The sequence below is a fragment of the Oculina patagonica genome, unplaced genomic scaffold (assembly GCF_052425735.1).
Source record: "Oculina patagonica isolate OP01 unplaced genomic scaffold, crgOcupat unplaced6, whole genome shotgun sequence".
In the NCBI taxonomy this organism is placed as follows: domain Eukaryota; kingdom Metazoa; phylum Cnidaria; class Anthozoa; order Scleractinia; family Oculinidae; genus Oculina; species Oculina patagonica.
Genome location: NW_027558470.1, coordinates 123,520 through 148,363, shown reverse-complemented (window position 1 = coordinate 148,363; position 24,844 = coordinate 123,520). Strand labels below are relative to the sequence as shown.

The window sequence follows — 24,844 nt, the reverse complement described above, 5'->3', positions numbered from 1 at the left end:
AGCAAGAATTCGTTGAAAGTTGTGGGGCTGATGTATCATTATCGGAGAGAATTCCTAATGCTTCATCATCATTTAATAAACTAACAGATTTAGTATGTTTTTTGGCGTAAAGAAATGCATGATTTAATATGGGATTGGTTATCTTATGTTCTAATCTTTGAAAATAGCATAAGATAGATGCTTTAATGTCTATTGCTAAAGGGTATCGACCTAGTTCTGCTCTACATGCTACGTTTTCTGCATACCATGGTACATTTAATGCTTGTTTGCAAAACCGGATGTGAACTTGTTCAATTGTACTTTTATCGAAATGTGTTTTGTATGATAAAAGTTCGGGTCCCCATATTTCACAACCATACAAAAGTATGGGTTTAACTAAAGCATCAAAAAGTTTATTTCGTATCACAATTGTTGATGAATCAATGTTGGATAGAAATCGTTTAATGATGGAAATAACTTTGGTAGCCTTTTTGCTAATTATTTCTCTTGCATAGGTGTAACGACCAGAAGATGTCATTTCTATGCCTAGATATGTTTGTTTGTCGACAATATTTAAAGTTTCATTGTCGTATTTAAAATCTTTTTTGTGTTTGTTCTGACCGTTACCACTAAATACAATGATGTTTGATTTTTTGGTGTTTACTTTTAGCTTCCATTCTTGAGCGTGCTTATGAATAACGTCAAGTGATTGTTGCAATCCTTCTGGAGAATCGCTTAATACTAATAGATCATCTGCGTACATTAGTGAGTGAGTGAGTGAGTGAGTGAGTGAGTGAGTGAGTGAGTGAGTGAGTGAGTGAGTGAGTGAGTGAGTGAGTGAGTGAGTGAGTCATACTGACCTAAGTATACTTGTGGGGACTCACCTTTCAGGTCAACATGTGGGGACTTGAACTTCACACTTCAGTTGTGGGGACTTAGACAAAGCGGCAACTTGTGGGTACCTACAAATATTTGGATACTGTCCCTTAAAGTTTAGTTCGTTCTTTGTAATATACTTCATAATACCTTAATTAAAGACGTACTCTTTCAGTTTGTGCACAATTAGTGGATTTTGAGAAAATTTACGTTGGGTCCCCACTTCTACAGCGAAGTATCACACGCTAAGTATTAAAAAAGTGTGTATAACCCACCGCGGTGACAAACATGAGAAGACAACGTATGTCGGAAAAAACTTTGATTTTAAAAAACCTAACGTTTTGTATACTACAACATACATCTTCAGAAATGACCGTTAGCTAGATTTAAAGAAGGAAAAGACTGGTACTTACTAACAATACTAATAATTAATAACGAACAGATTAATTTTGAGATCTGCGAAAAAAATATATGTGTACAAGGCTAGTAAAGAAAAAGTTTCTCACTACCGGAACCAACGTTTTAATTCATTAATTGTCTTCGAATCTCTTCGTCATCTTTATTGTTACAGGCTGCTTTGGATGATCTTAAGAAGCTCCAGTCACGCAATGGTCTGCAATGGTCGTCCTCCTGGTATTATCACTTACAACACGAACGATGTAGTGAATAAACATGAAGCATTGTATATCAAAATATTATGTTTAACAATTACATTTAAGCGATTTTCTCTTTCGACGGTTTAGCCTTCGAAAAATGGCCTAAATCCCACCCTAGGAACACAGAGAAGGCAAAATAATGCAAGAAATACAAGAGGTAAGCCATTTTTATTTCAGTTCATTTACAAATGTAATATTTAGAGCAATTTTCGAAGATTTTTATATTTCTCATACATTGTCTTAAACGGCTGAACCAGACTTACGCAATCGGCCAAATTATTATCACATTGATCACATATCACGCCTGGGCCGCCTGTGAAGCCACATCATAAACTGCCTTGAACAAAATCTTAAATCTCGGCAATCACTATGTCCTTGTTTAAGTGAAACTCACTCCACGCCAAACTGTTCAAAACATCTGAATGATTATATTTCTGCCGTTTGGAGAATTCTGCATGTTTCATTCGAGAAAACGTAATGACAAATAATTCAGTATTTTGAGCATTGAGAACACTTTTCTGGCAAAGTTCATAAAAAGTGAGCCTGATTTAACCCCCCCCCCCCCCCCCCGATCAGAAATAAACGCCGACTCCCTGTCGATTGATGTCTTTGATTCCTCAAGTGCGCTCTGAAATGATTTTAGAAGTAATAAAGTAGTTGTTCTTAGGTATAGATATGTTTTTGGTCCTCTTCAAAACTCATTTTAAAACGAGCCCAAGTCCAGACAGAACATATTTATGCCTACAAACATGAGTAGAAATAAAGCATTGAATAAGTATGTTCAGAGAGTTGAAACAAGCTAACTAGGCTAAATTGTCATAACTTTTTTATTATAAACCCATTTATTTTCTTGAAAAGCTACCAACACATACCGTTGGTATGTGTGAGTGATAACTATTACAAGGTACTACCGTAAAAAAATTATTGAATCCTTCCCACATGAAGGGATGAAGAAATTAACCCCAATGACCGAGACAAAACGGTCAACAACGCTCATATGAAGAGGCCCTTTGTAAGATTAAAAACCTGCAGTTCATAACAGCAGGGAATAATTTATTTTCCAATCGTTAAGGTCATGTTTATTCTTATCCAACTGCCCTAAGTAAAGCACAAATAATGTGCAAGTAGAGTACGAATATATACTAGTTATGCAACGCTTTCGAGTGATATACCATGAAATACTCCACAAGTCACTTGTATTTTCTCAGTATACACATGAGCCTTTTGGCGAGTGTGTTTACCGAGAAAAATGTGACAAGTGGGCATTCCATAGTATACCACGAGTAAATGTTTCATAACTTTTTTTATGCCATGCCATGAAAAAATTAATACGCTTCCTAAAATTTCATCAGGAATAACATCGCAGTGCAAGATGGGAAGGTTTAGTTTAATACTGTTGAATACACAACGGCTTCCCTGTATTTTGATTGACTGCAATTTCTATGGCATGGCATAAATCGCTATATTTGGACACACTTCTACAAAATGGAGGGCAAAGTATTACCGTTGATATTAATGAGTGATATTCATGAATGCACAAGTAGAGTAATATGTCGCTATATTTGGATAGGTTGGCTGCTACACTAGCATTGAAATTTACCTCCAGGGCAAAACAATGTTGAAGCAGAACTGATTTTGTAGTTCTGAAGAAAGGCAGCAAGGTTGTGGACAGCACCTTAAGTACCGAGTTATTTAAATACAAGGAGCAGGTGGGTACGAGAGCTGGCTAGTGAATTAGGGCTCCTTTAGATTCTCCCGCAGCCAAGAAAGTGATCTAATAAAAAGCTTTTTTTAATTTGTCCCTTATAATAATTATGTTTCTACAAAATGAAGGGCAAAGTATTTACAGAATGTGATTAATATAACTTGGATTTTCACCATTGTATTTTGACTTTACATAAGTTAAATAATTATGACAAGTTGTACTAATAACATGAAAGTACGGTATTTCTAAAAATAGACTTGTGTATGGCACATTTCCCTCTTGTTCCCGGGGGCCACAATCCTTTTGGTCTGTGTCAAGTGATCCAGAACTCTGTCCACCACATTTGTCTATGATACACAGTCATTAACAGCCAAATCTGGTAAATGCGACTGGCAAAAAATTGCAAAACGGGTACCACGCTCACACACACAAATTAGTACCGACCAGTTGCCCCAAACCAAAAGGATCATGGCCTCATGAGTATAGGCATATTAGTACTTAAAAACTACCAATGAATTTATTGAATTAAAGATACAATAGTGGTTCAACACCTGATTCTCCAAACCAAGGCCAGTAGATTTAAATTTTGATTCTTAGACAGAGAAGGTTAATTTTGTGTCCCTGCAAGTATGTACAAATCCTAGTGGACTTCACTGAAGCCAAAATGTTATGCTAATCAAGCCCTTGTTTTCAAAACAATGGATACAAAGGTCAGCATGCAACCTGGGTGCTACAATGTGAGTTTTGAGAAGTACCCAGTTGAATTACACTCTTTTTTATATAAGAACATCTAATTTTGGGGCTAAGACTGAGCGTTTTTATTTTTTTTAGGACTTGAGGCTGAAAACAATCTTAAGACTTTCTTAAGTTACATGTTATAGTATTTTATTAAATCAATGAAAAAAAAGGAAATGTGTTAAACAGCATTGTTTGTCGAATGTGTTGTATTAAGTTGCTCTTGGCATGCTTGCGCGGCCTGATCCCTGTGGTCTGGTGCTGCAGACATTTTAAGCATTCAGTTAACTTATGTTAGACCACAGTTTTGCATTTCCTTGTACTGCTCATTTACAAAAAATTAAAACAAATGGGCAAATAAATACGTTCTCCGACTCTCAGCCTGGGGTATGTTCTGAGCAAGTTCTTTTAATTTGGGTAACTCTCAGCCTCAACGTTCTTATAAAAGAGGTTCTTATCTAAAAAAGAGTGTATTATATCATTCTGCCTTCCTCTGGCTCAGGCCTCCTAAAATGTGACGATCTTAAGCTCAAACCAAACAAGAGCTCAGAGCGGTTTGCATTAAAGCCAGAAGATTTGTCATAACCAAATTTATTCACAGAATTTAAAATAGTTGGATCCAAATTAGTTGGAAAAAACAAATAGTGATGAAAAAACGCCCAAAGATATATCAAAGACTCTCGAGACCAAAAAAAATTGTTTGCGATCATCACATCCTGCAAGCAATCATAAAGGTAAATTTGATATCCTCTGGGTGATATCTGCACGGTAGGTACCATTGACAGGCGTGCAGATTTGGTTTCCATTGCCAATGCGTAATGGTGTACATAAGAAAACGCTACAGCTGTAGCAAACCCTTGCGAAAAGTGGCTTCCAAAGAGGGACCAGCTTTTTGCAACATTCGGCTTTCCCTCAACAGCAATGGATGCAGGAGGAACAACTGGCCTAGAAAATCCTGCCACAAGAATAGGATTGCACTATGATACTATACAAGTTCAAAACTATCAACAGTAATTTAACAGAAACAGAACAATGCATCTTAACCAGATCTCTCAAAATTGGATTACATTAAACCTATCAACTCCTAGACAGATGACAGAAATTATAAGAATAACAGTCAGTAAAACTGCTCAAGACACTTATGCATTTGTAATTTCAAACAATGTGATTATGTAACTCATGCAAATTGTATTAACCAGTTTATCGCGATGAACAAAGATTCAAACACACAGGCAGGTATGTAAATTTACCAGTCACAAATTGTTATCACAAATTCGGTTTGACATTAATTTTAAAGAATAAAACTTATAGTTTTCTCTTAATTAAAACTGAGCCTCTTCTTATTCTGAGAGTTGAGCAACAGCTTAAATCCATTGTAAATTGCCTTCTTAAATGTTTCTGTGAGACTTGGAAAACCACTGAACACATGAAATAATTCTGGAGTGTTTTTGCATTGCAAGGAAAAAGGAACTCAGGCATACAGTAAAACCCCGGTAACTCGAACTCGGGTTTCTCGAGCAACCCACTAACTTGAACTAACTTCCATTTCCCTTGGACCCACTTTACAGTCATTTTAACACGGTAACTCAAAATGTTTTCCATTTCCCTTCAGAGTTCCGAGTTACCAGGGTTCAACTGAAATTAGTTTATGGTGTTTTGGTCTTGCTTGATCATGAGTTTCCTGATCTTTGCCATGATCGGTCACAACAAACATTCCTGAAGTACATGTATTTCAGATGCTCACCTAGTCTGACAGTAATAATTAAATGTGATTTTATCAAATAAATTCCTCACATACCTCCTTCAACAAGCTCCTCCTCCTCCTCCTCACCATCTAACAAAAACAGAAAAAAAGTTTAATGCTGTGTTCACAGAGAATGTGCACTTAGATGCAAAGATAGTGCTTGAAGTGAAACTTTTAATTAAAGGAGACTTACAGCAAAACTTGTGAGTTAAGTAATCTAGAGATGAAACGTGTTGATGAACTTGCAATTACTGGTCTATTTTATGTAAGGCTGTTAAAACAAGCCAGGATCACAACACACAAGGCGTACGTTGTATGTGCGCCCATATCCATAAGGTCGGTGGTTTCGTCCGGTGTAAGGTTACCAAAATGCTTCCTAGTACTTGTGCTTTATGTAGCATACACAAAAAGCCATTCAAGATTGAAATAAATGCAAATAAGGTGAAAATACCGTAACAATTCGATTTAGCGCCCGGGGCGCTTATTTACTTTTGGCACCTCGAGGGAGGGCGCTTATTCGAGACAGGGCGCTTATTTAATTTTTCGAAAAACAACCAAATGTTCAAAACAAAACTTAAATAAATATTAGCAGTTCAGCTACTTTTGAAAGAATTGATCATTTAAGCAGTAAATATATACATGTACGGTACGGTAAATGTTCATGCGTTTATCTATGCGAGGTCGATGACTTTAGTAGGGGCATTTATCCGAAATAGGGGCGCTTATTAGAATAGGGGCACCTATAAGAATGGGGGCACTTATAAGAATGGGGGCGCTTATTGGAATAGGGGCGCTTATTTACAAAAACACATTCAAAGGGGGGCGCTTATTCGGAAGGGGGCGCTTATTGGAAGGAGGGCGCTAAATCGAATCATTACGGTAATCCTTTCTAGAGGATCTAGTAAGATAGCATAGTAAAAATGTTTTATTTATTTATTTATTTATTTATTTATTTATTCATTTATTTATTCATTTATTTATTTTATTTATTTATTTATTTATTTATGTTTTTGCTGACCAAATTTTTGGATTTGGCTACCACTCTAAAATATTTAGGAGCCAAGTGACTGGGGAAAAAAAGTTAACTTTGTGCCCTGTATGGCATCGGGCTCAGACTTACCATTACTATTCCAACATTCGGTCGTGCTCATGCACCCTCTATAGGGCCGACTAATTATGAACAGATTCAACACCTGAGTGAGTGAGTGACACATTTTCATATCGAACTCCCCTAAAGAAACCCATTTCTTCACTTTGAATATCCATGAGTTTAAAATAGGGACAAAATTTCACGCAGGTTAGGTACATGAAGACTAGTTCACACTGTGGACAAAGACCTGGACAAAAACTTGAAAAAGTTAGTGCATCTTTATTCATGTTCATAACTTACTTGCAAGATCCAAATAGTCCCTATCAGACTCTGCACAAATTTGAGAAAAAAAAAAGATAAGTTAATTATAATGACTCTTGAAAAATCAGTTCCACACTGTTCAATTAATTGCTGTTCAATTAATATGCTGATGAATGCTGTTCTTAACATGACTACATGCCTTCATTCAGAAGAGAAACGCCTGACAATGCCACTGTCACCATTGTATGCGTTCCTGGCATTTTATAGTTCTGGTACACCTTTCACCACAAACGGGGATTTACAATGTGATGTAAATTTCTGGAGACACTTGTGTGGGGACTCCAAAATCACATCATACATTTAGTATGCCAAGTCCCCACTGCTGCAGTTGACACTGAAACTGGCAAATAAAATCTTGTTCAACAAAGGCTCTGATCCCATAAATGTCTACTGTACTGTCATTTTTTAAATTCATTGCAAAAATGCAACCTCCTTCACTACCCTTTTATGCAAATATATAAAATCTCTCACTACCAAATGCCATTCCCAACAAAAAACAAAAAGCATTCCACACAACCCCGCAAACCACACTCCCCTTTTATGCAAACGCCAATCACCTATACAGTGGAACCCGTTCGGAGCAATTTACACGTCTTGAATTAAAAGTTGATGGTAGAAATAAACTTAACTTATGTCCTTTGTGTGGTTCCTTGGTATATTGGCTCCATTTAATGGTAAAATCATGTTTTTTTCGTTTCTGGGACTCGTGACATAACATTTACATAACACCGCAAGAATTTTACCGCCCAGCATGAAATTCTTCACAGGATACTTGCGCAGTAACTCGGTACGCCTATTATCTGCTGTGCCCTTTAGCCGAGGTCTCAAGTTCACATCGTTGCTATGAATTACGTAATTGTTTACGCCGCCATCTTGAACTTCGTCAATGGACGGATAAGATCGTAGATTTTCGCCATTCTTCGAGTTATAATCGGTCATGTGTTGCCACAAACACTTCGAACAGCAGTTTTCTAAGAAGATTTCAAAATGGAGCCCGATAAACACGATCTTGTGATGAGATATCAGCGAGACACTACCACAATTTAAGGACCTACACAGACCGCACTAAAAGGTACTTTAAGAATAAAGTTGCAGATTTATCGTATCTGGATGAAATTCGTGTGGTTTGTTATTATGGTGTAAAAGAAACTTTTCACGGGAGCCCAGAGCGAAAGAAGTTTACGTCAAGATGTGAGTGCCGCGTAAATAATCAGCACATGTTTTTGACTTTAAAACTTGATATCTGAGGAAAAAAGCGGTTTTCCACTCCGGGCTCCCGGAGGATTTTTCCTTTCCTATATGGGAATAGAATCCTACATTTCATTTTGACCAGCTTTTAAAAATAAAGCCGCAAAACGAAAATTTCTTAATTTTGAGCCCGTAATTCACATGGGGTTTGTCACCTAAGGTGTGAAAATTGTCACCTCAAACATCAATTTTCTGAAGCTTAACTTAAGTTGTCTTGGCCTGTTATGTTTTTACTTTAGCCACCACCAAATTTCCATCCAAAATGGACCTGTTAAACTCCAGTCTACCACCTTCATACGGACACCCCTTATTACGGACAACGGATACTTTTCCATATCCTGAGTGAAAAACTGTCATAGATTGTCAACCCCACATTACGGACAGTGTTTATCTGTGGACTGTTAATTTTCATTGTCGCGATAATTGGCTAAAAAAACGTTCTGTTGCTGTTGAAACTCGTTTTATATCTTGTATATAGTAAAGTTGCGACATTATCGAATAATTCCACTGTTGTGTTCATTAAAGTTTAGTTTGCGTGTATGACTAGATCGAAAGGTTTTCGTAAAAACTATTAATTTTAGTCAGAGAGTTCATAGTTCACAGCAGTTGTTACAGTAACAGTAGCAGTACAATTGAACAACGCTTTGTTGTCGTAAAAACATTTCCTTTCAACTTCTTTGTGTCAATAAAACGTGTATCCGTACCTTTTTTCCAAGACCCCACTTAATACGGACACCCCCCTAATACGGACAATTTGGCCTGTCCCATTTGTGTCCATATTAACAGGGTTCCACTGTATTTAAATCACCCCTATACCACTTAAATAGCACATCCACTCACCCCCACGTTATTCCACACATGCTGCAGAAAAAATATTATGCAGACATTTTCGGGGGAATGATACCAAAAAAATTTGCCGATTATGAGGAAATGCAGCAATTTCAACAATTAGGGACTGGTCAATAAAATTGATAAATTTTTCCATGTAAGCAGTTTTTAATGAATTTCTAGCGATTTCAAAAGGCCCAAAAATAAAATTTCCCGGGGGAGCATGCCCCCTGACCCCCCTAGATGGCTTGTAATCATATCATCAGTTTTACCTGACTCTCTTCAACCTGCATAAATTCATGCTGGGCTTTATGCCTTTTAATACCAGTAAACTCTTTTCTCAAACAATTTGCAAATATGAATGATGGACAGTGGTTGTATTTTATGTTATTAATTTTTGTATAAAAATAGGAACTCTTCAATAATTGATTATGAATTAATATCATATACTGATTCAGTTTTTTGCATATGTTTGTGTCTAAATTTCCCCATGGACTTACAAAAGGCTAGTATGGGAAGTGATAAATTCATCCTTCTTTGGTGTGTCAAGAAATGGAAAAAGACGTACATGGAACAGCAGTGTACATCAGGGAAAATGTCTATGTAGGGAATTTCACTTTAAAAGCTGAAGTCAAATAAAAAATCTCCAACCCCTAACAGATGATAAAGAAATGATAGGTCCTTGATTTTTTTTTTTAGCAAAGGGGGTGGGTCATGTAATTTTCAACCCCCTGTCAGGGGTGGGTTAGTCAGTTTTGAGCCAGACGGAAGGGGTGGGTCACAAATTTTCAAGCCACTACTTTTCCAATTGCTCTGGCCCACCCCCTCTGATACTTATTGACCAGTCCCTTAATTAATGCCTTTCAAATTGAAGTTTTACACACAGTCTAAGCTCTTTAATGGAATGCACATCATTTTCGCCAACTTTGACATATGCACAATCTTTTAATAGTTCATGAGCAGAATTCTTTGTTGCATTTCAGGAACATTAAACTCGCTAAAAGCCATTTCCAATAATTTTTCCCTGGTCTGTTGGTTTCATGCTCATGCTCATTCTTTGCTCAAAGATTGGCCTCTCACTTTGCTCAAAGGAGATAAAGGCAACGGTCGAGTTGTGGCAAGTCTAGTGGAATGTCTGTAGCTCTGTACCCAGGCAGTTTTGACAGAACTAGATCCCAGGCCCTTCTGTCAAGTACATGTACAGTACCGCTCAAATGTAAGTTGAGTCTCGACTCAATCCTCTAGACTCGATCCTCGAGACTCGAGACTGGAAATGTTCAAGTTTCGAGTCTCGAGGATCGAGTCTCGAGGATCGAGTCTCCAGAATGGAGTCTCAAGGATCTAGAAACAAGGCGGTCTCGAATATTCATAACTTGAAAGGCTTTCCAGGAAACGATTTATTTCTCGAGGAAAGAATAAAAGCCGCTCGCACCTCATGTACAAGTGTTTCGAGTCCACCTTCACCGCATGAAATATAAACCTTCCCCAACATGTAACATTCGACAGTAAGATATATTCGCGCCGATCGTTATTCCGTTTACTTACCTAAAAGTACTGACACAAACTCGTCCTTGAAAGCCGTGATCGGCGACTTAAACTTAGAAAAGGACGTGAAAAGAATCTGTAGTTCAAACTTGTGCTCTCCCTTGTCAAGTTTCAACCCGCCGTAAGTGCATGTTTTCAACCACAAAGATATTTCAGTTATTGGTTTAGAGGTTCATCCTGAGTTTTCGCAAATAAAACTACAGATTTAATTTCTTTCACAAAAAGTTCTGTAATTCAGCATCTGAAGCATTCGATTTTAAACGATGTAAATGCCACGAATCTTGTAAGCTGAGCCGTAGAATAGCACCGACAAAATCACGCAAACAAGTTTCAGAAACCTGAATTTCAGACGTCTCTTTCTGGTCGTTACTGAAATTCAGACAAGAGTTTACGTAAATAAAACCGGTTCTTAAATTTGAGTCGTAAAAATTCTGTAGACGGCAAACGAAACATTCCACGTGAAAGACATCGAAGTCGTGAAGCCTTCCGTAAATAAATGGCAAGACAGACTTATGTCGCACCATCGCGTCTAGCTTGAAATGAGCGTGTTTTATTTTTTGTGAATTTGGCATAAAATTCTTAAAACCTAAATTCTTCTTGAACGAAACTTGTCTTCATTTATAACACAGATAACGGCGTTAATTATTATTACAGCTTTAGAGAAGTTATACAAATTTTGCTTTTTTAAAGCGGCGCAGTTATAGAAGTTGGCAAAATTTGCATATGTCAAAAGTAATTTGAAACCTTTCGAATAAACTCCAGCGTAAATAAATGTAACACAACGCTGCACGCAAGTATCCGATTTAGATTCTTTCATACACACGTAACTGCGTTTTTCAAAAGAAAACTAAATGACAGAGTGAACTTTAAGGTTTAATATTTGTATCCTGGCTAAATCATAACACAAACAATCGTATGCGTGGCATTGCACACGTGCTTCATGTTTCTCCTAAGATCGCCTATCAATGGTTTCGAGCTCCTATTTCGAACTTTTTGGGACGGTTCGAAATATTAAACGACCAAGCGCGCGTTGTTACAGCAGAGATGAGTAGCCGGCATGCTGGCTATAGTGTTGACTATAGTGTTGACTATAGTACAACACTTGAGAGTGCGGCCCGCTTGAGCAATTTTATTCTCGAGGAATCATTCAAGCGACAAGCTCATTATTTTTCTCGACTCGAGGCTCGATCCTCGAGACTCGAAATTCTCAAGTTTCGAGGATCGAGTCTCAAGGCTCGAGGATCGAGAGGGACTGTCAACTTACATTTGAGAGGTACTGTAGGTTGGAAAACATTGAGGTAAAAATTTCCTCACGAATGAACCAGCATGTTTTGTCGCCGTTTTAGGAAACAAGAAGCTACTGAGTAGCTTTAAACCGGGTGGTTAATGCTGCTGCACAGATCAAACAAAAGATGTATCATATTTTCCGAATTGGAATGACGTTTATACTTAATGTATTTCAGATTGGAAATTTAAGGTAAGACTTTGGAGTTACCTGCGGTTTTAACGTAGAGGTTGCTCTAATACTGCGTATTAAATCGCTCCACGAGTAAAGGTTAAAAAAAGTAAAAAAAAGGTTAAATAAGTTGTTAGAATTAAATTTTGCATTTAAACTTAAACTCAACCGTTATTTTTATTTTATGTATTTGATAATGAACTCAAGATGAGTTCAAAACGTTGTGGCTTATTTTCGCTAATTTTTATGCTTAATTGTAAAATGCATATAACACACGTAACTTTAATCGCTCAAGTGGCATGTAATTTAAAACATTTCCTATTCCATTCCCCTTCTCTCATGGAGGCAGTTTCGAGTGAGTGATGAAAGATGACCAGTTTTAAGCCAATCAACATACATGCATGACCTTCAATGCCCTTGGTTTCTCAAGTCAGCATTTTTACAAGTTTCTTTGTTCCATTTAAACATGCAGACTGGAAAAACCTAGCTTTCTGCATATGTGATTTCTCTAAAACGGTGCAAAAGCCGGCAAAAAGAAATTCATTACAATGTTCCACTTATGTAAACAAACCTGCACATGAATTTTGGAGTTGTTTTGGCAATGTTCATTTTTAGCCAAAATCACTTCCGCCCTTTTTGCACCGAGCCCTTCAATTATTTAGCAATTATCCTGCGAAATTGTGTGGAATATCGCCTGATACTTAGCCGACGAGGCCGTAGGCCGAGTCGGCTAAAATCAGACAATATTCCGCAAGATTGAGCAGGATAATTGATTTATTATTCAACAAATTGTCAACGAAACACATTTTGCAGAAAGAAAAACTGTAATTATGCAGCACTTTGAAAGATTTCGGACGAATCTTCGCAACCTACGTATATCGCAGGATATCTGTTATGTACGGATGACAGATATCGTTAGCATTTTGACCATATATGGGCAGCGTGCGCATGTGTTGAATAATAAAAGTTAATAAATCACACAGCTGAGAACCAATCAGATTTTTATGATCACCAATGATTTTAAAATGAATGTAATAAGGAATTATGGAAGAGCAAAGTCTACTTACTTTCCCACAACAAACCAACTTTGGGTTGGGGTACCCCTGCAATAAAACAATAACCACATAAATTCTGTAATGTTCTAAATGTGCAATTAGTATAGCTAGCATAAGAACAAAGACAAGTTTTAACATTGCAATTTGATAACTGCAAGATGGTCCAATAGTTTTTTCCCAAAAATGTGCTGAAACTTTAGGGCAACAAATGCAGCTCAGTGGTTTAAACATATCTAAACACAACCTACCCCCCTAATTCTACTTCTGCTACTGCGACTATGAATAATTATATATAATAATAACATTTTTAATAATTAATAACAACTAATAATACATGTAATCATCAAAAATAATAATGCCAAAAATATTATCATTAATAATGATGATGGTGATTTCAGAAATAAAACAAAATCAAATCAGCAAAATAACAAAAAGTGAAGTCCACTTAAGTGTAATACTCCATAATTTTCGAGCTTTTTTAAAAGTTCGCGGACACCGTACCTCACCGATTTCGCTGAAATTTGGCATGCAGTCTTGTTTTAGGGCCCTAACTACCAAATGGATATTAAAAAGTTTCAATTCTTTTTATTTTGGAAAATATCGAGAAGGCCGATTTGAAGCGTCCGTGACGGCCCGCCAACATGGCGGATCAAAGGTGTTCTTGTTACTTCGACACTGAACCTGCCGTCACAGTTTCTCGATCATACTTGGTATAGTTATAAAGAACTATCTTTCTTCTTTCTATATATCAAAATAGATTCGGCAAATGTTGAGTTTGGATGATCAACGGCCAAGAAGTTCGAAGGTATGTTAACGATGTTTTGAACAGTCTCAAATTTACTACAAAATGAAAGGCTTATAACTCCACTGTTATCTCGATTTAGAACAAGCCATTTACCATGAACAAAGCTTGTTCATTGGTGAATTGATTCCATTAATAAAAAAATTGGGGAAATGTAACCGTTAAGAATAAAAAATTATGGAACCTCTAGTAAATTGGCCATTTCAGCGCCATTTCAGCGGTTTAGCTCATTTAACAGCAAATAATCGGGAGAAACATGAAAGGGTTACAGTCGTTTATAATAAGCAGTTTTCAGGTATTCTTTGCTTATCTTAATTAAACAAATACATAATCTTTGCCAAAGATATGGCGATTTTTGAGCGTACGATCGTTTCTCCAAATTTTTATGTCGGCAACTTTATTTTATTTGTTGTCGAGATTATACGCTGTTGTTATTCAATATTCGTTTCACAAGAACTTCTGTTGCTCGCATTTCCCAAATCACTGTTTAAGAAATTGCCCATTCCGTAACAGGGTCATTCTTACTTTTTCTTTAAAAATTACTAGGAAAGCAAGAATGTCATAGAACGGTTTTATACTAGTGAAAATACCTGTCAGACATAACTTAAACTGTTTGTGTTATCTGGCTGTTTTCACAAATATGCAAATTAAGGAATTCTTAAAGTGCCTATCTTTAACTATTTCACGCTTAAAGATTCCTCTAAATCTTTTCGCCTACCTTTTGGCCAAACGAAGTTTTGTGTCTCCAGGCAGAATGCTCGTTATCAGCAATGAAAGTCGAAGAGATACAGAAGCTCGAGTAAAATTCTAACTGCTGTGAAATGAACATTGTTTGAGCTTGACGTGTATTTATAGATTGCTCATTTAACAGCAAATAATCGGGAGAAACATGAAAGGGTTACAGTCGTTTATAATAAGCAGTTTTCAGGTATTCTTTGCTTATCTTAAACAAATACATGATCTTTGCCAAAGATATGGCGATTTTTGAGCGTACGATCGTTTCTCCAAATTTTTAGGTCGGCAACTTTATTTTATTTGTTGTCGAGATTATACGTTGTTGTTATTCAAGTATTCGTTTCACAAGAACTTCTGTTGCTCGCATTTCCCAAATCATTGTTTAAGAAATTGCCCATTCCGTAACAGGGTCATTCTTACTTTTTCTTTAAAAATTACTAGGAAAGCAAGAATGTCATAGAACGGTTTTATACTAGTGAAAATACCTGTCAGACATAACTTAAACTGTTTGTGTTATCTGGCTGTTTTCACAAATATGCAAATTAAGGAATTCTTAAAGTGCCTATCTTTAACTATTTCACGCTTAAAGATTCCTCTAAATCTTTTCGCCTACCTTTTGGCCAAACGAAGTTTTGTGTCTCCAGGCAGAATGCTCGTTATCAGCAATGAAAGTCGAAGAGATACAGAAGCTCGAGTAAAATTCTAACTGCTGTGAAATGAACATCGTTTGAGCTTGACGTGTATTTATAGATTGCGCTCGAGCTCCGTTAATTAAGTTTATTCATTTGGCGATCAGATAAAAATCAATGAATGATCAGAGTTATTTCTAAGTCCATTTCTAAGCACGGGAGACACGGAAGTTTGCTTCAGAAGCATTTATGCATAGAAATACCGGTTTATTTTTGAGCGGTAAATCTGCATTTATAATAGCTGGGAGTTTGGGGTGTTTTTTGGTGTTGTTTTTTTTTTGAGGGGGCTCGGTGGGGGGGGGGGGGGCTCGGGGGGTGTGGAAGTGGTGCCTTCGTATCCTCTTTTGTTCTTTTACACAGTGGCCTGAATTTGGAACAGTTCGGGGAATGGATTATCAATTACTCTTCGTTATGCCATGTCACCCCTTAATGTGGGAGCGCCGCGCCTCAATTCACGATAAAAAAATTTATGGCCGCCCGGTCCATTTATGTAGTTCTCCGCCAGGTCTCTCAATAGGCAGGTTACGAGCCTAGTGGCCCATCAGGCCGGAGCTCATACCGGTTTCCGCAACGTGAAGCGACAACGAGTATTTTTTACTCCACCCGGATGGGATGCTATTCCATCGCAGGGTTACCTCCCTTCCCGAAAAGCTAAAGATTGACTGGTAATCATTTTTACACCTGGGTAAGGAAAGGGACTCTGGGAGTTGAGAGGCTTTCCAAAGAACTTTTAAACGCATTGTCCCCCAAAAGCTCTATCCAGGACTGTTTGGTCCAGAGTCCAGCGCAGTGACCATTATTAGGCCATCACGCTCCCCAACCGTGTAAGAAAGTGCAAAAATCTGCTTGGGGTAAGCCCTGGGGTTGTACAGTTTGGTACGAAATGTGGGCTTTTAAATGTGTTAATTAAGTTTATTCATTTGGCGATCAGATAAAAATCAATGAATGATCAGAGTTATTAAAGTCCATTTCTAAGCACGAGGGACACGGAAGTTTGTTTCAGAAGCATTTATGCATAGAAATACCGGTTTATTATTGACTGACGCGGTTAAAAAATACTCGGCTTCTAGCGGTAAATCTGCATTTATAATAGCTGGGAGTTTGGGTTTTTTTTTGGTGTTGTTGTAGGAAGGCGGGGGGAGGGGGGCGGAAGTGGTGCCTCCGAATCCTCTTTAGATCTCTGACACAGTGGTCTGAATGTTGAACAAAAGAGCTCATCTGTTAATAAGCATAATGCGAGCTGATTTTGAAATGAACATGACTTTACGTTTGTGTCATCAGTAATTATCGTGTTCGAAGAAGGCGTGGCTTACTCGCGGCAAGAACAACATAATAACAGTGAAGCTAACACATTTTCCTCATTGATTTGAAATGAATTTCGAATCAATTATTTTTAGGGCAAGTTAAAAGATACAAATGTTTTTCGTCCAGATTTTTACAAAAAAAAAAAGCAGGTGAGAACTTAGCTGTTTTTGTTATCTCGGACTTTTTTTTTTATTAAAGTCGAACCTCTCCATAAGGACATCTCTCGTGATGCGTCATGACTTACATCACGTATGTCCTTATCGCCGACCTAGGTGTAGAAAGGGACTACCGTAATTACTCGAATAAGCGCCGCGGCGCTTATTAAATTTTTTACGCCTCCAGTGCGGCGCTTATTCGAGGGCGGCGCTTATTTGAGGGCGGCGCTTATTAAAAAGTTTGACGCCACAAAGAATCTAATCCTTTACATTTATTAAAATAGGGTCCCCTGATTGCCAAAAGTCGTCTCTTGCTGAAGATTGTACTGAAGAATGTTCAATAGAAAAACTGAGCGGTAAAACAAGCACTTTGAACTGCAGAACGTCGCTTTTGATGGAAAGAAATATCCAAGTTTGTTTAAGAGTTGCTTTGTAGTTCTGTTTCTAGTTCAACTGATTTCCTTGAATAAGCGCCGCATCGGGACTGCGGCGCCGGGGGCGGCGCTTATTAACTTTTTTGTCCGAAATGCGGCGCTTATTCGAGGGCGGCGCATATTCGGGGGCGGCGCTTATTCGAGTAAATACGGTATGATATTACAGAGGCTTTCCGAAGAACTCAACGCAATATCCCCACAATTCAAAGCCCGAACCGGGATTTAAAAATCTCAAAAAAGTGTTAATATGAATTGTAAATCCACTCATAGCGGTCTGGCCTTACCAAAACCTGGAGAGAGAAAAAGACAGTGGGCAGATAAATTCGAGAGTACGCTGTTGAGCAGATTCTGTGAAATTCCCCTTTTTATCCTTTTCTCTCATAAGCCCTCCCAATTCAAGGCCCATATATTTCTTCCAAGTCAACTGTCAAAGTTTAAGGCCACTTTTTTCCTACCAGGTTACCGTCTTGAGAGTTTTAAATTTTATTAAATCTTGGTGACACTGTCCCTTTAATTCATTAATGTAATTCAAATCAGTTTATGAAAACGTTTTTCAGAAAACAAGAAGTTTTTTAATGTCGCTTTAAGCCACCGCACCCCAACCACGGATATAAGACCTACCACATTTAAAAGCCCACATTTCGTACCAAACTGTACAACCCCAGGGCTTACCCCAAGCAGATTTTTGCACTTTCTTACACGGTTGGGGAGCGTGATGGCCTAATAATGGTCACTGCGCTGGACTCTGGACCAAACAGTCCTGGATAGAGCTTTTGGGGGGCAATGCGTTAAGTTCTTTGGAAAGCCTCTCAACTCCCAGAGTCCCTTTCCTTACCCAGGTGTAAAAATGATTACCAGTCAATCTTTAGCTTTTCGGGAAGGGAGGTAACCCTGCGATGGAATAGCATCCCATCCGGGTGGAGTAAAAAATACTCGTTGTCGCTTCACGTTGCGGAAACCGGTATGAGCTCCGGCCTGATGGGCCACTAGGCTCGTAACCTGCCTATTGAGAGACCTGGCGGAGAACTACATAAATGGACCGGGCGGCCATAAATTTTTTATCGTGAATTGAGGCGCGGTGCTCCCACATTAAGGGGTGACATGGCATAACGAAGAGTAATTGATAATCCATTTCCCGAACTGTTCCAAATTCAGGCCACTGTGTAAAAGAACAAAAGAGGATACGAAGGCACCACTTCCACACCCCCCCGAGCCCCCCCCCCCCAAGCCCCCTCAAAAAAAAAAAAACAACACCAAAAAACACCCCAAACTCCCAGCTATTATAAATGCAGATTTACCGCTCAAAAATAAACCGGTATTTCTATGCATAAATGCTTCTGAAACAAACTTCCCTGTTTCTCGTGCTTAGAAATGGACTTAGAAATAACTCTGATCATTCATTGATTTTTATCTGATCGCCAAATGAATAAACTTAATTAACGGAGCTCGAGCGCAATCTATAAATACACGTCAAGCTCAAACGATGTTCATTTCACAGCAGTTAGAATTTTACTCGAGCTTCTGTATCTCTTCGACTTTCATTGCTGATAACGAGCATTCTGCCTGGAGACACAAAACTTCGTTTGGCAAAAAGGTAAGCGAAAAGATTTAGAGGAATCTTTAAGCGTGAAATAGTTAAAGATAGGCACTTTAAGAATTCCTTAATTTGCATATTTGTGAAAACAGCCAGATAACACAAACAGTTTAAGTTATGTCTGACAGGTATTTTCACTAGTATAAAACCGTTCTATGACATTCTTGCTTTCCTAGTAATTTTTAAAGAAAAAGTAAGAATGACCCTGTTACGGAATGGGCAATTTCTTAAACAGTGATTTGGGAAATGCGAGCAACAGAAGTTCTTGTGAAACGAATATTGAATAACAACAGCGTATAATCTCGACAACAAATAAAATAAAGTTGCCGACATAAAAATTTGGAGAAACGATCGTACGCTCAAAAATCGCCATATCTTTGGCAAAGATCATGTATTTGTTTAAGATAAGCAAAGAATATATGGAAACTGCTTATTATAAACGACTGTAACCCTTTCATGTTTCTCCCGATTATTTGCTGTTAAATGAGCTAAACCGCTGAAATGGCGCTGAAATGGCCAATTTACTAGAGGTTCCATAATTTTTTATTCTTAACGGTTACATTTCCCCAATTTTTTTATTAATGGAATCAATTCACCAATGAACAAGCTTTGTTCATGGTAAATGGCTAGTTCTAAATCGAGATAACAGTGGAGTTATTAGCCTTTCATTTTGTAGTAAATTTGAGACTGTTCAAAACATCGTTAACATACCTTCGAACTTCTTGGCCGTTGATCATCCAAACTCAACATTTGCCGAATCTATTTTGATATATAGAAAGAAGAAAGATAGTTCTTTATAACTATGCCAAGTATGATCGAGAAACTGTGACGGCAGGTTCAGTGTCGAAGTAACAAGAACACCTTCGATCCGCCATGTTGGCGAGCCGTCACGGACGCTTCAAATCGGCCTTCTCGATATTTCCCAAAATAAAAAGAATTGAAACTTTTTAATATACATTTGGTAGTTAGGACCCTAAAACAAGACTGCATGCCAAATTTCAGCGAAATCGGTGAGGTACGGTGTCCGACCAAAGTTCGAATCTTATAGACTATGACAATTAAGCACTTAACCCTCGGGCGCACAAGCAAACTCATACCCCCACCATCGTACAGGGGAGGGGCGGTGGATGGAACACCTTCCTTGGAGTTTTCTTAACATTTATTTTGCACTCAAAAAAAAAGCCCGTTGCTTACTCTACAAGATGGCATAATTTTAATTGGCTGTGATGTCATTAGAGCTGCCATCTTGGATCTGTTCAAATTCTGTTACATATTGCAGTGGTGTTTACACGGATCCGTGCAAATTTTAGACTAGTTGCAGCATCTGAATGGCTTTTTTACGTCTCTGTTGTGATAAAAAAAAAACTTTGGCTTTAGCTTCCTGGCCTGTGACTTTTTCCTCGGTTGGTTGTTTCGTAACCTGTACATGCTCACCAAGAAATTCAAACGTGTAAGTTGCCTTGATCGATGAAGAAGATCGGAAACAATAGCCATTTGCAGCAACGTGTACTGCAAAAGCCCAGCATCCTGCTGCCGCGTGTCTCCTCATATCTGCAATCTGCGTTTTTGTTACTTTTTGTCTTAAATTTAAAAAAATGGAACAATGTTTCATTTTTACGACTGAATTAAGTCAGGAGTTTAGTAGCTAGCCCAATGGCACTCGCATGGTTGGTCGTTCGTTCCATCATCTGTAAACTTCTCATTGCAACTTCGCTGACCAGCAGATATACTAGAAGAAAGAGTGTAGCAAGGCGGCCTTTTAAATTTAACCCTTTCACCACCCGTGGCCCCTTTAGTGGCCAAAAATTAAAAGTGCGTGTAACACCCGTGGCCCCTTTAGCGGCCAAAAAAAACAGCTGGAAACGACCTCTTCTGTTTTGGGAAAAACTGGGCACTACTTTCCATATTTGGAAAACTAATTTATGCAAGTGAAAGCACATGCTTTGAAAACAAAATGGCCGTCTGTTTCCACAAACTGAAGGATGAAGAAGGCATTGTAAAACGAAGAAGAAAACTTACCGAGCGTTTTTTTTTTCGCCATTTTCAGCAACAACCGAAAGTGAAGACAATATTCAAGAGCAAATTTAACCGTGAATTTCAAGAGTTAAAGCCAAATATCTTCAAAATTGTTCGATCGATAACTAGTGAAGATGTGTAAGACATTTCGAGCGAACTGTAGACCGTAAACAACAAGAAATTCACCTGAATGTGACAGGGATGCTCTCAAACGATCTTTACATAATGCGGTAAGAGTTGTGCAGCATTTTCACTGTTTTTTGTAAATGTTTTGAATGAAATAAATATAACTGTTTTAATCTATTTGTTGGCTGTGAAATTATCTTTGCAGTGATGTATTTTTTAGTTAGATACGATGTTTGTAGTACGCGCTAGCTTCGTTTGAAAAATTTGTGCGCCATTCCTTCCTGAGAAATCGCCATTTTCTAAATGGCCGGTGTTAGGGGCACTTTTCTGTCGAAAACATGCGGTGGTGAAAGGGTTAAAGGGGTTTACAAGAAAAAACAAGAAGCAAAGAAACAAAATATGGCTGACAATTATGTGTGGAAAGTATTCGACCGAAATTGAGAGCCGCAAAAGCGATGTAACGATCAATCTCTTTCGTAAATATCTGTCGAGATAGCGTCGTACATGTAGGAGCATTCAAAAACTAAATCAAGTTTCACATAAGCTCATTAACGATGGATCTATCTAGAAACCAGAGCGCTGGATAAAATCGAGTGCGTGGCTGCTTGTTCGCAAGAAAAGGAAAAGCTTTTGAATTGAAACAGCACAATTACATTTCTACCTGAATCAGTCTATATGTTCTGATATATTTATTTCCAGCGTTATTACTTAACGGGTTACATGTAAATTATTCTGCAATGCATACCTACGGAGCGATATAACAAACAAACCATTTTAGTGCTACGGGTTAAAAAAAGAAAAAAAAAGAAAAAGTACTGTCTCCTCTGGGATTTGAACTCGCAACCTTTCGTTCCCTAGTCAGATGCCTACACGACTGTGCTAATCAGACATATTAAGTAACGTAAAACGAAAATATCTTATATTAATGTAATTAACATTCCGCCGTTTATATGTTATCATGTGCATCAAAGAAATGTTTGAATCACCTGCTGCTCATATATTTTCAAGGAATGAAAACTAAACTTTTAAACTTGGGAAAAAAATTCAGTCGTGGCTCGAAGAGCTCTTTGATTTCTATAAGCAACCAGGCGAAACATAACTGATTCCAGGGCTTACAGCGCTACCTGATCAAAAAGTGGCATGTTTTTGGTGTTTACCGTACGTACGTAATATGGAACTGTGCCAGTCAAAAAGTTGACCTGCTTTTTTCAGGTCCCAAACTGGCACACTTAGCCGTTCAAAACTTCGTCCAGTTCTGCCGGCCCGTGTAAATGCAGGGTGGAACTGTGCAAGTTTTTATTTGTGCAAAAATTTGCCCGTACCCATGTAAATGGGGCCTGAAGCTGCAAAAACTGAGCCAAAGTTTAGATGGGTGTGCCCAAAGCTATAATGAAACCTCCTTAAATAACATGTTAAAACTTTGTGGGGGAGATTAATTTTCTTGAACTACAAACTGCATGAAATATGTAAATGAAATTACCTCTAATCCAAGGACAAATCAACATGTCGAGCTCCCCATACCATGCATTTCTGTGGCCTGTGAAGGGTTCAATAAAAAATATGAATATTTCTACAAATAAGTAAACAACTGTAACAAGCAAGTAGCTCATACCTGGGCTAGAACTACATGTGGGAAAAAAAGCTTCTTCAGTTATGTACGGTGTCACTTTGAAACAGGTGCCTTCCTTCTTCCTTTCCCTCTCCTATTGCCACGGTTGTAACAAAACAAAGCCCCCCCCCCCCCCCCCCCCAAAGACCCTAGACATGAAAAAGAAGACCCAAAAACTAAGATCCCCTATAGAAAGAAACAAAAGTACTCCATCATAAGCACACATGGTTCAGATCAAACTCTCTTAACTTCCACAATGTTGGGATGTTTAAGTTCGTTCATAATTGAAACTTCAATGATGAATCTCTTGGTGTTTTCCTCATCCTGCATTTCCAGCATATGCTTAACTACAACCAAGCCCTTTTACCTTAGTTGTCGCTTCCCGCAGAAAAATTTAACGCTGAGCGGCAATTGCCGCACTCATTTCCCATATAAGGTCAAACATAGGTATATGAGCTGATAACCGGGATTCAGTAAACCAATCAGAAAGCTAGAAATGCAATATCAGAGGTTGAGAATTTAATAATAAGTAATAATGATCATTTGCACCACTTGTTATAAAGAAACAAAAGCAATATAAGAAGATTCACTTACCCAAGGCAAGGCCATCCCATCTGAAAGTTTCAGGCAAATAAGTTTGTTTGGGAAACTTGCTAACTTTTGAATGACCTTTATTCATTACAAAACAGCCCCTCGTTAAATGCCTTAGGATGTGATTAACCATTGCCACATTAATTGCTTCTTCAGCAATGCGTTTTCTTTCCTTTGTAGAAGCTCATCTAAGACTCCCAAAACTTCCCAACGCAATCCAAATTTGCTCTCAGGGTCTGTAAGGAGTTGCAAAGCATTTTCCAATACTACTAAAGCTTCATATTTGGGTCCAGCATCTTGGCTACTGATGTCATTGGTCTCCAAAAACTGAACAAGAGAAGGTGCCAACCGCAGAAAGTCCACTGATGGACCATGTTGAAGGCACAAGTGTAATAACTGGTCACAAATGTAATAAAGTCACAAGTGTAATAACATTCGGTCACAAATGTAATAAAGTCACAAGTGTAATAAGGTTTGCATGGTGACAAATGTAATAAATATTTCACACTTAGGCACAAATGTGAACGGCACCTGTCGCTGAAATTATGTTGTCAGTAACTATCACTTTGCATGTACACAACATTTATATTGGAGAGCTTGTCTAAATGGACATATTAATCATTGGTTCGGTTGGACCACGTCAGATAAAGCACTGCTCTCAAACAGTAACATATTCAAATGGAATTGCATTCAACCATAAAGTAATTAGGCAATAAAATCCCCTAGATGGCACCAAGCATAGATATATTGGAGTATGGTCGATTTGCCATAGCTGGGATTTATTCAAGAAATGGCCAGACAGCGTATACTGGCTTTCATTAAACCATGGCTAGAGTTTAGTTCGAGTATATCATAAATACATCAACTGACGAAATGAATAACACTATACTGGCCAAGATTTGCTATCACGATATTAAAGTTAGTATAGTAGCATTGTAACTTCTGCGGTTGAAGTTGGGTTTCATACTAAAATGACTGTCACTAGGTGAATCGACTTCTTAAAATTCCTCGAGATCGTTAAATGCTGATAAAGTATTTTTATTGACAACTGTTCCTCTTATGAAACCACAGGCAAACCACCCTAAGTGTTCGAAGGTTATAACAATTGTTGACATAAGACGAACACAAGAAATATATCAAAATATATGAGGCTTATGAATAAAGCACTAAAAATTACATATAGTAAAATAAAATGTTAATTGATTGATTCATATGTGGTGTTTTGTGGCCTTCCTGGAACATTTGAAACATCTTATTGTAAAAACGACCTTATAAATGACTAATTTGTCCATTTAGACAAGCTCTCCAATATAAGTGTTGTATAGATGTAAAGCGACGGTGACTGACAACATAAGTTTTAATGATATTTGCTGTTCACATTTGTGCCTGTGTGTAAAATATTTATTACATTTGTGACCAAACCTTATTACACTTGTGACTTTATTACATTTGTGACCAGTTATGTACCAGTCAAATCGAAGGTTCAACATCCCCCCCCCCCGGGCAACACCCCGGGCATTTGAATTTTTGAAAAATTTGTGTTCCAATTC

The 24,844-nt window shown here is 37.9% G+C and overlaps 1 protein-coding gene across 2 annotated transcripts; it reads right to left on the bottom strand.

Annotated features, from left to right (window-relative positions):
- Window positions 1-1,660: 1,660 nt before the first annotated feature.
- On the bottom strand, window positions 1,661-23,437 carry LOC144640980 (uncharacterized). Of its 2 annotated transcripts, XM_078500052.1 has the most exons (6): window positions 23,298-23,437; window positions 22,575-22,631; window positions 13,251-13,286; window positions 7,086-7,115; window positions 5,750-5,785; window positions 1,661-4,906 (listed from the first exon to the last, which is right to left on the bottom strand). In XM_078500052.1, exons 1-6 carry the CDS (start codon window positions 23,425-23,427, stop codon window positions 4,425-4,427), a joined length of 771 nt encoding a protein of 256 aa, XP_078356178.1. In that variant the 5' UTR covers window positions 23,428-23,437; the 3' UTR covers window positions 1,661-4,424. The 2 variants fall into 2 exon arrangements, with proteins under 2 accessions (XP_078356178.1, XP_078356179.1); XM_078500053.1 differs by lacking the exon at window positions 7,086-7,115.
- Between the last annotated feature and the right edge of the window lie 1,407 nt (window positions 23,438-24,844).

What these genes read in the sequence shown, in the direction of transcription:
- LOC144640980 (XM_078500052.1), bottom strand. Translation starts at nt 23,427, where the DNA reads ATGGTTAATCACATCCTAAGGCATTTAACGAGGGGCTGTTTTGTAATG. An exon ending in AGTTGGTTTGTTGTGGGAAA is followed by an intron (nt 7,116 to 13,250) that starts GTAAGTAGACTT and finishes AAATTTGTGCAG; the next exon opens with AGTCTGATAGGGACTATTTG. An exon ending in GGAGGAGCTTGTTGAAGGAG is followed by an intron (nt 4,907 to 5,749) that starts GTATGTGAGGAA and finishes TTCTTGTGGCAG; the next exon opens with GATTTTCTAGGCCAGTTGTT.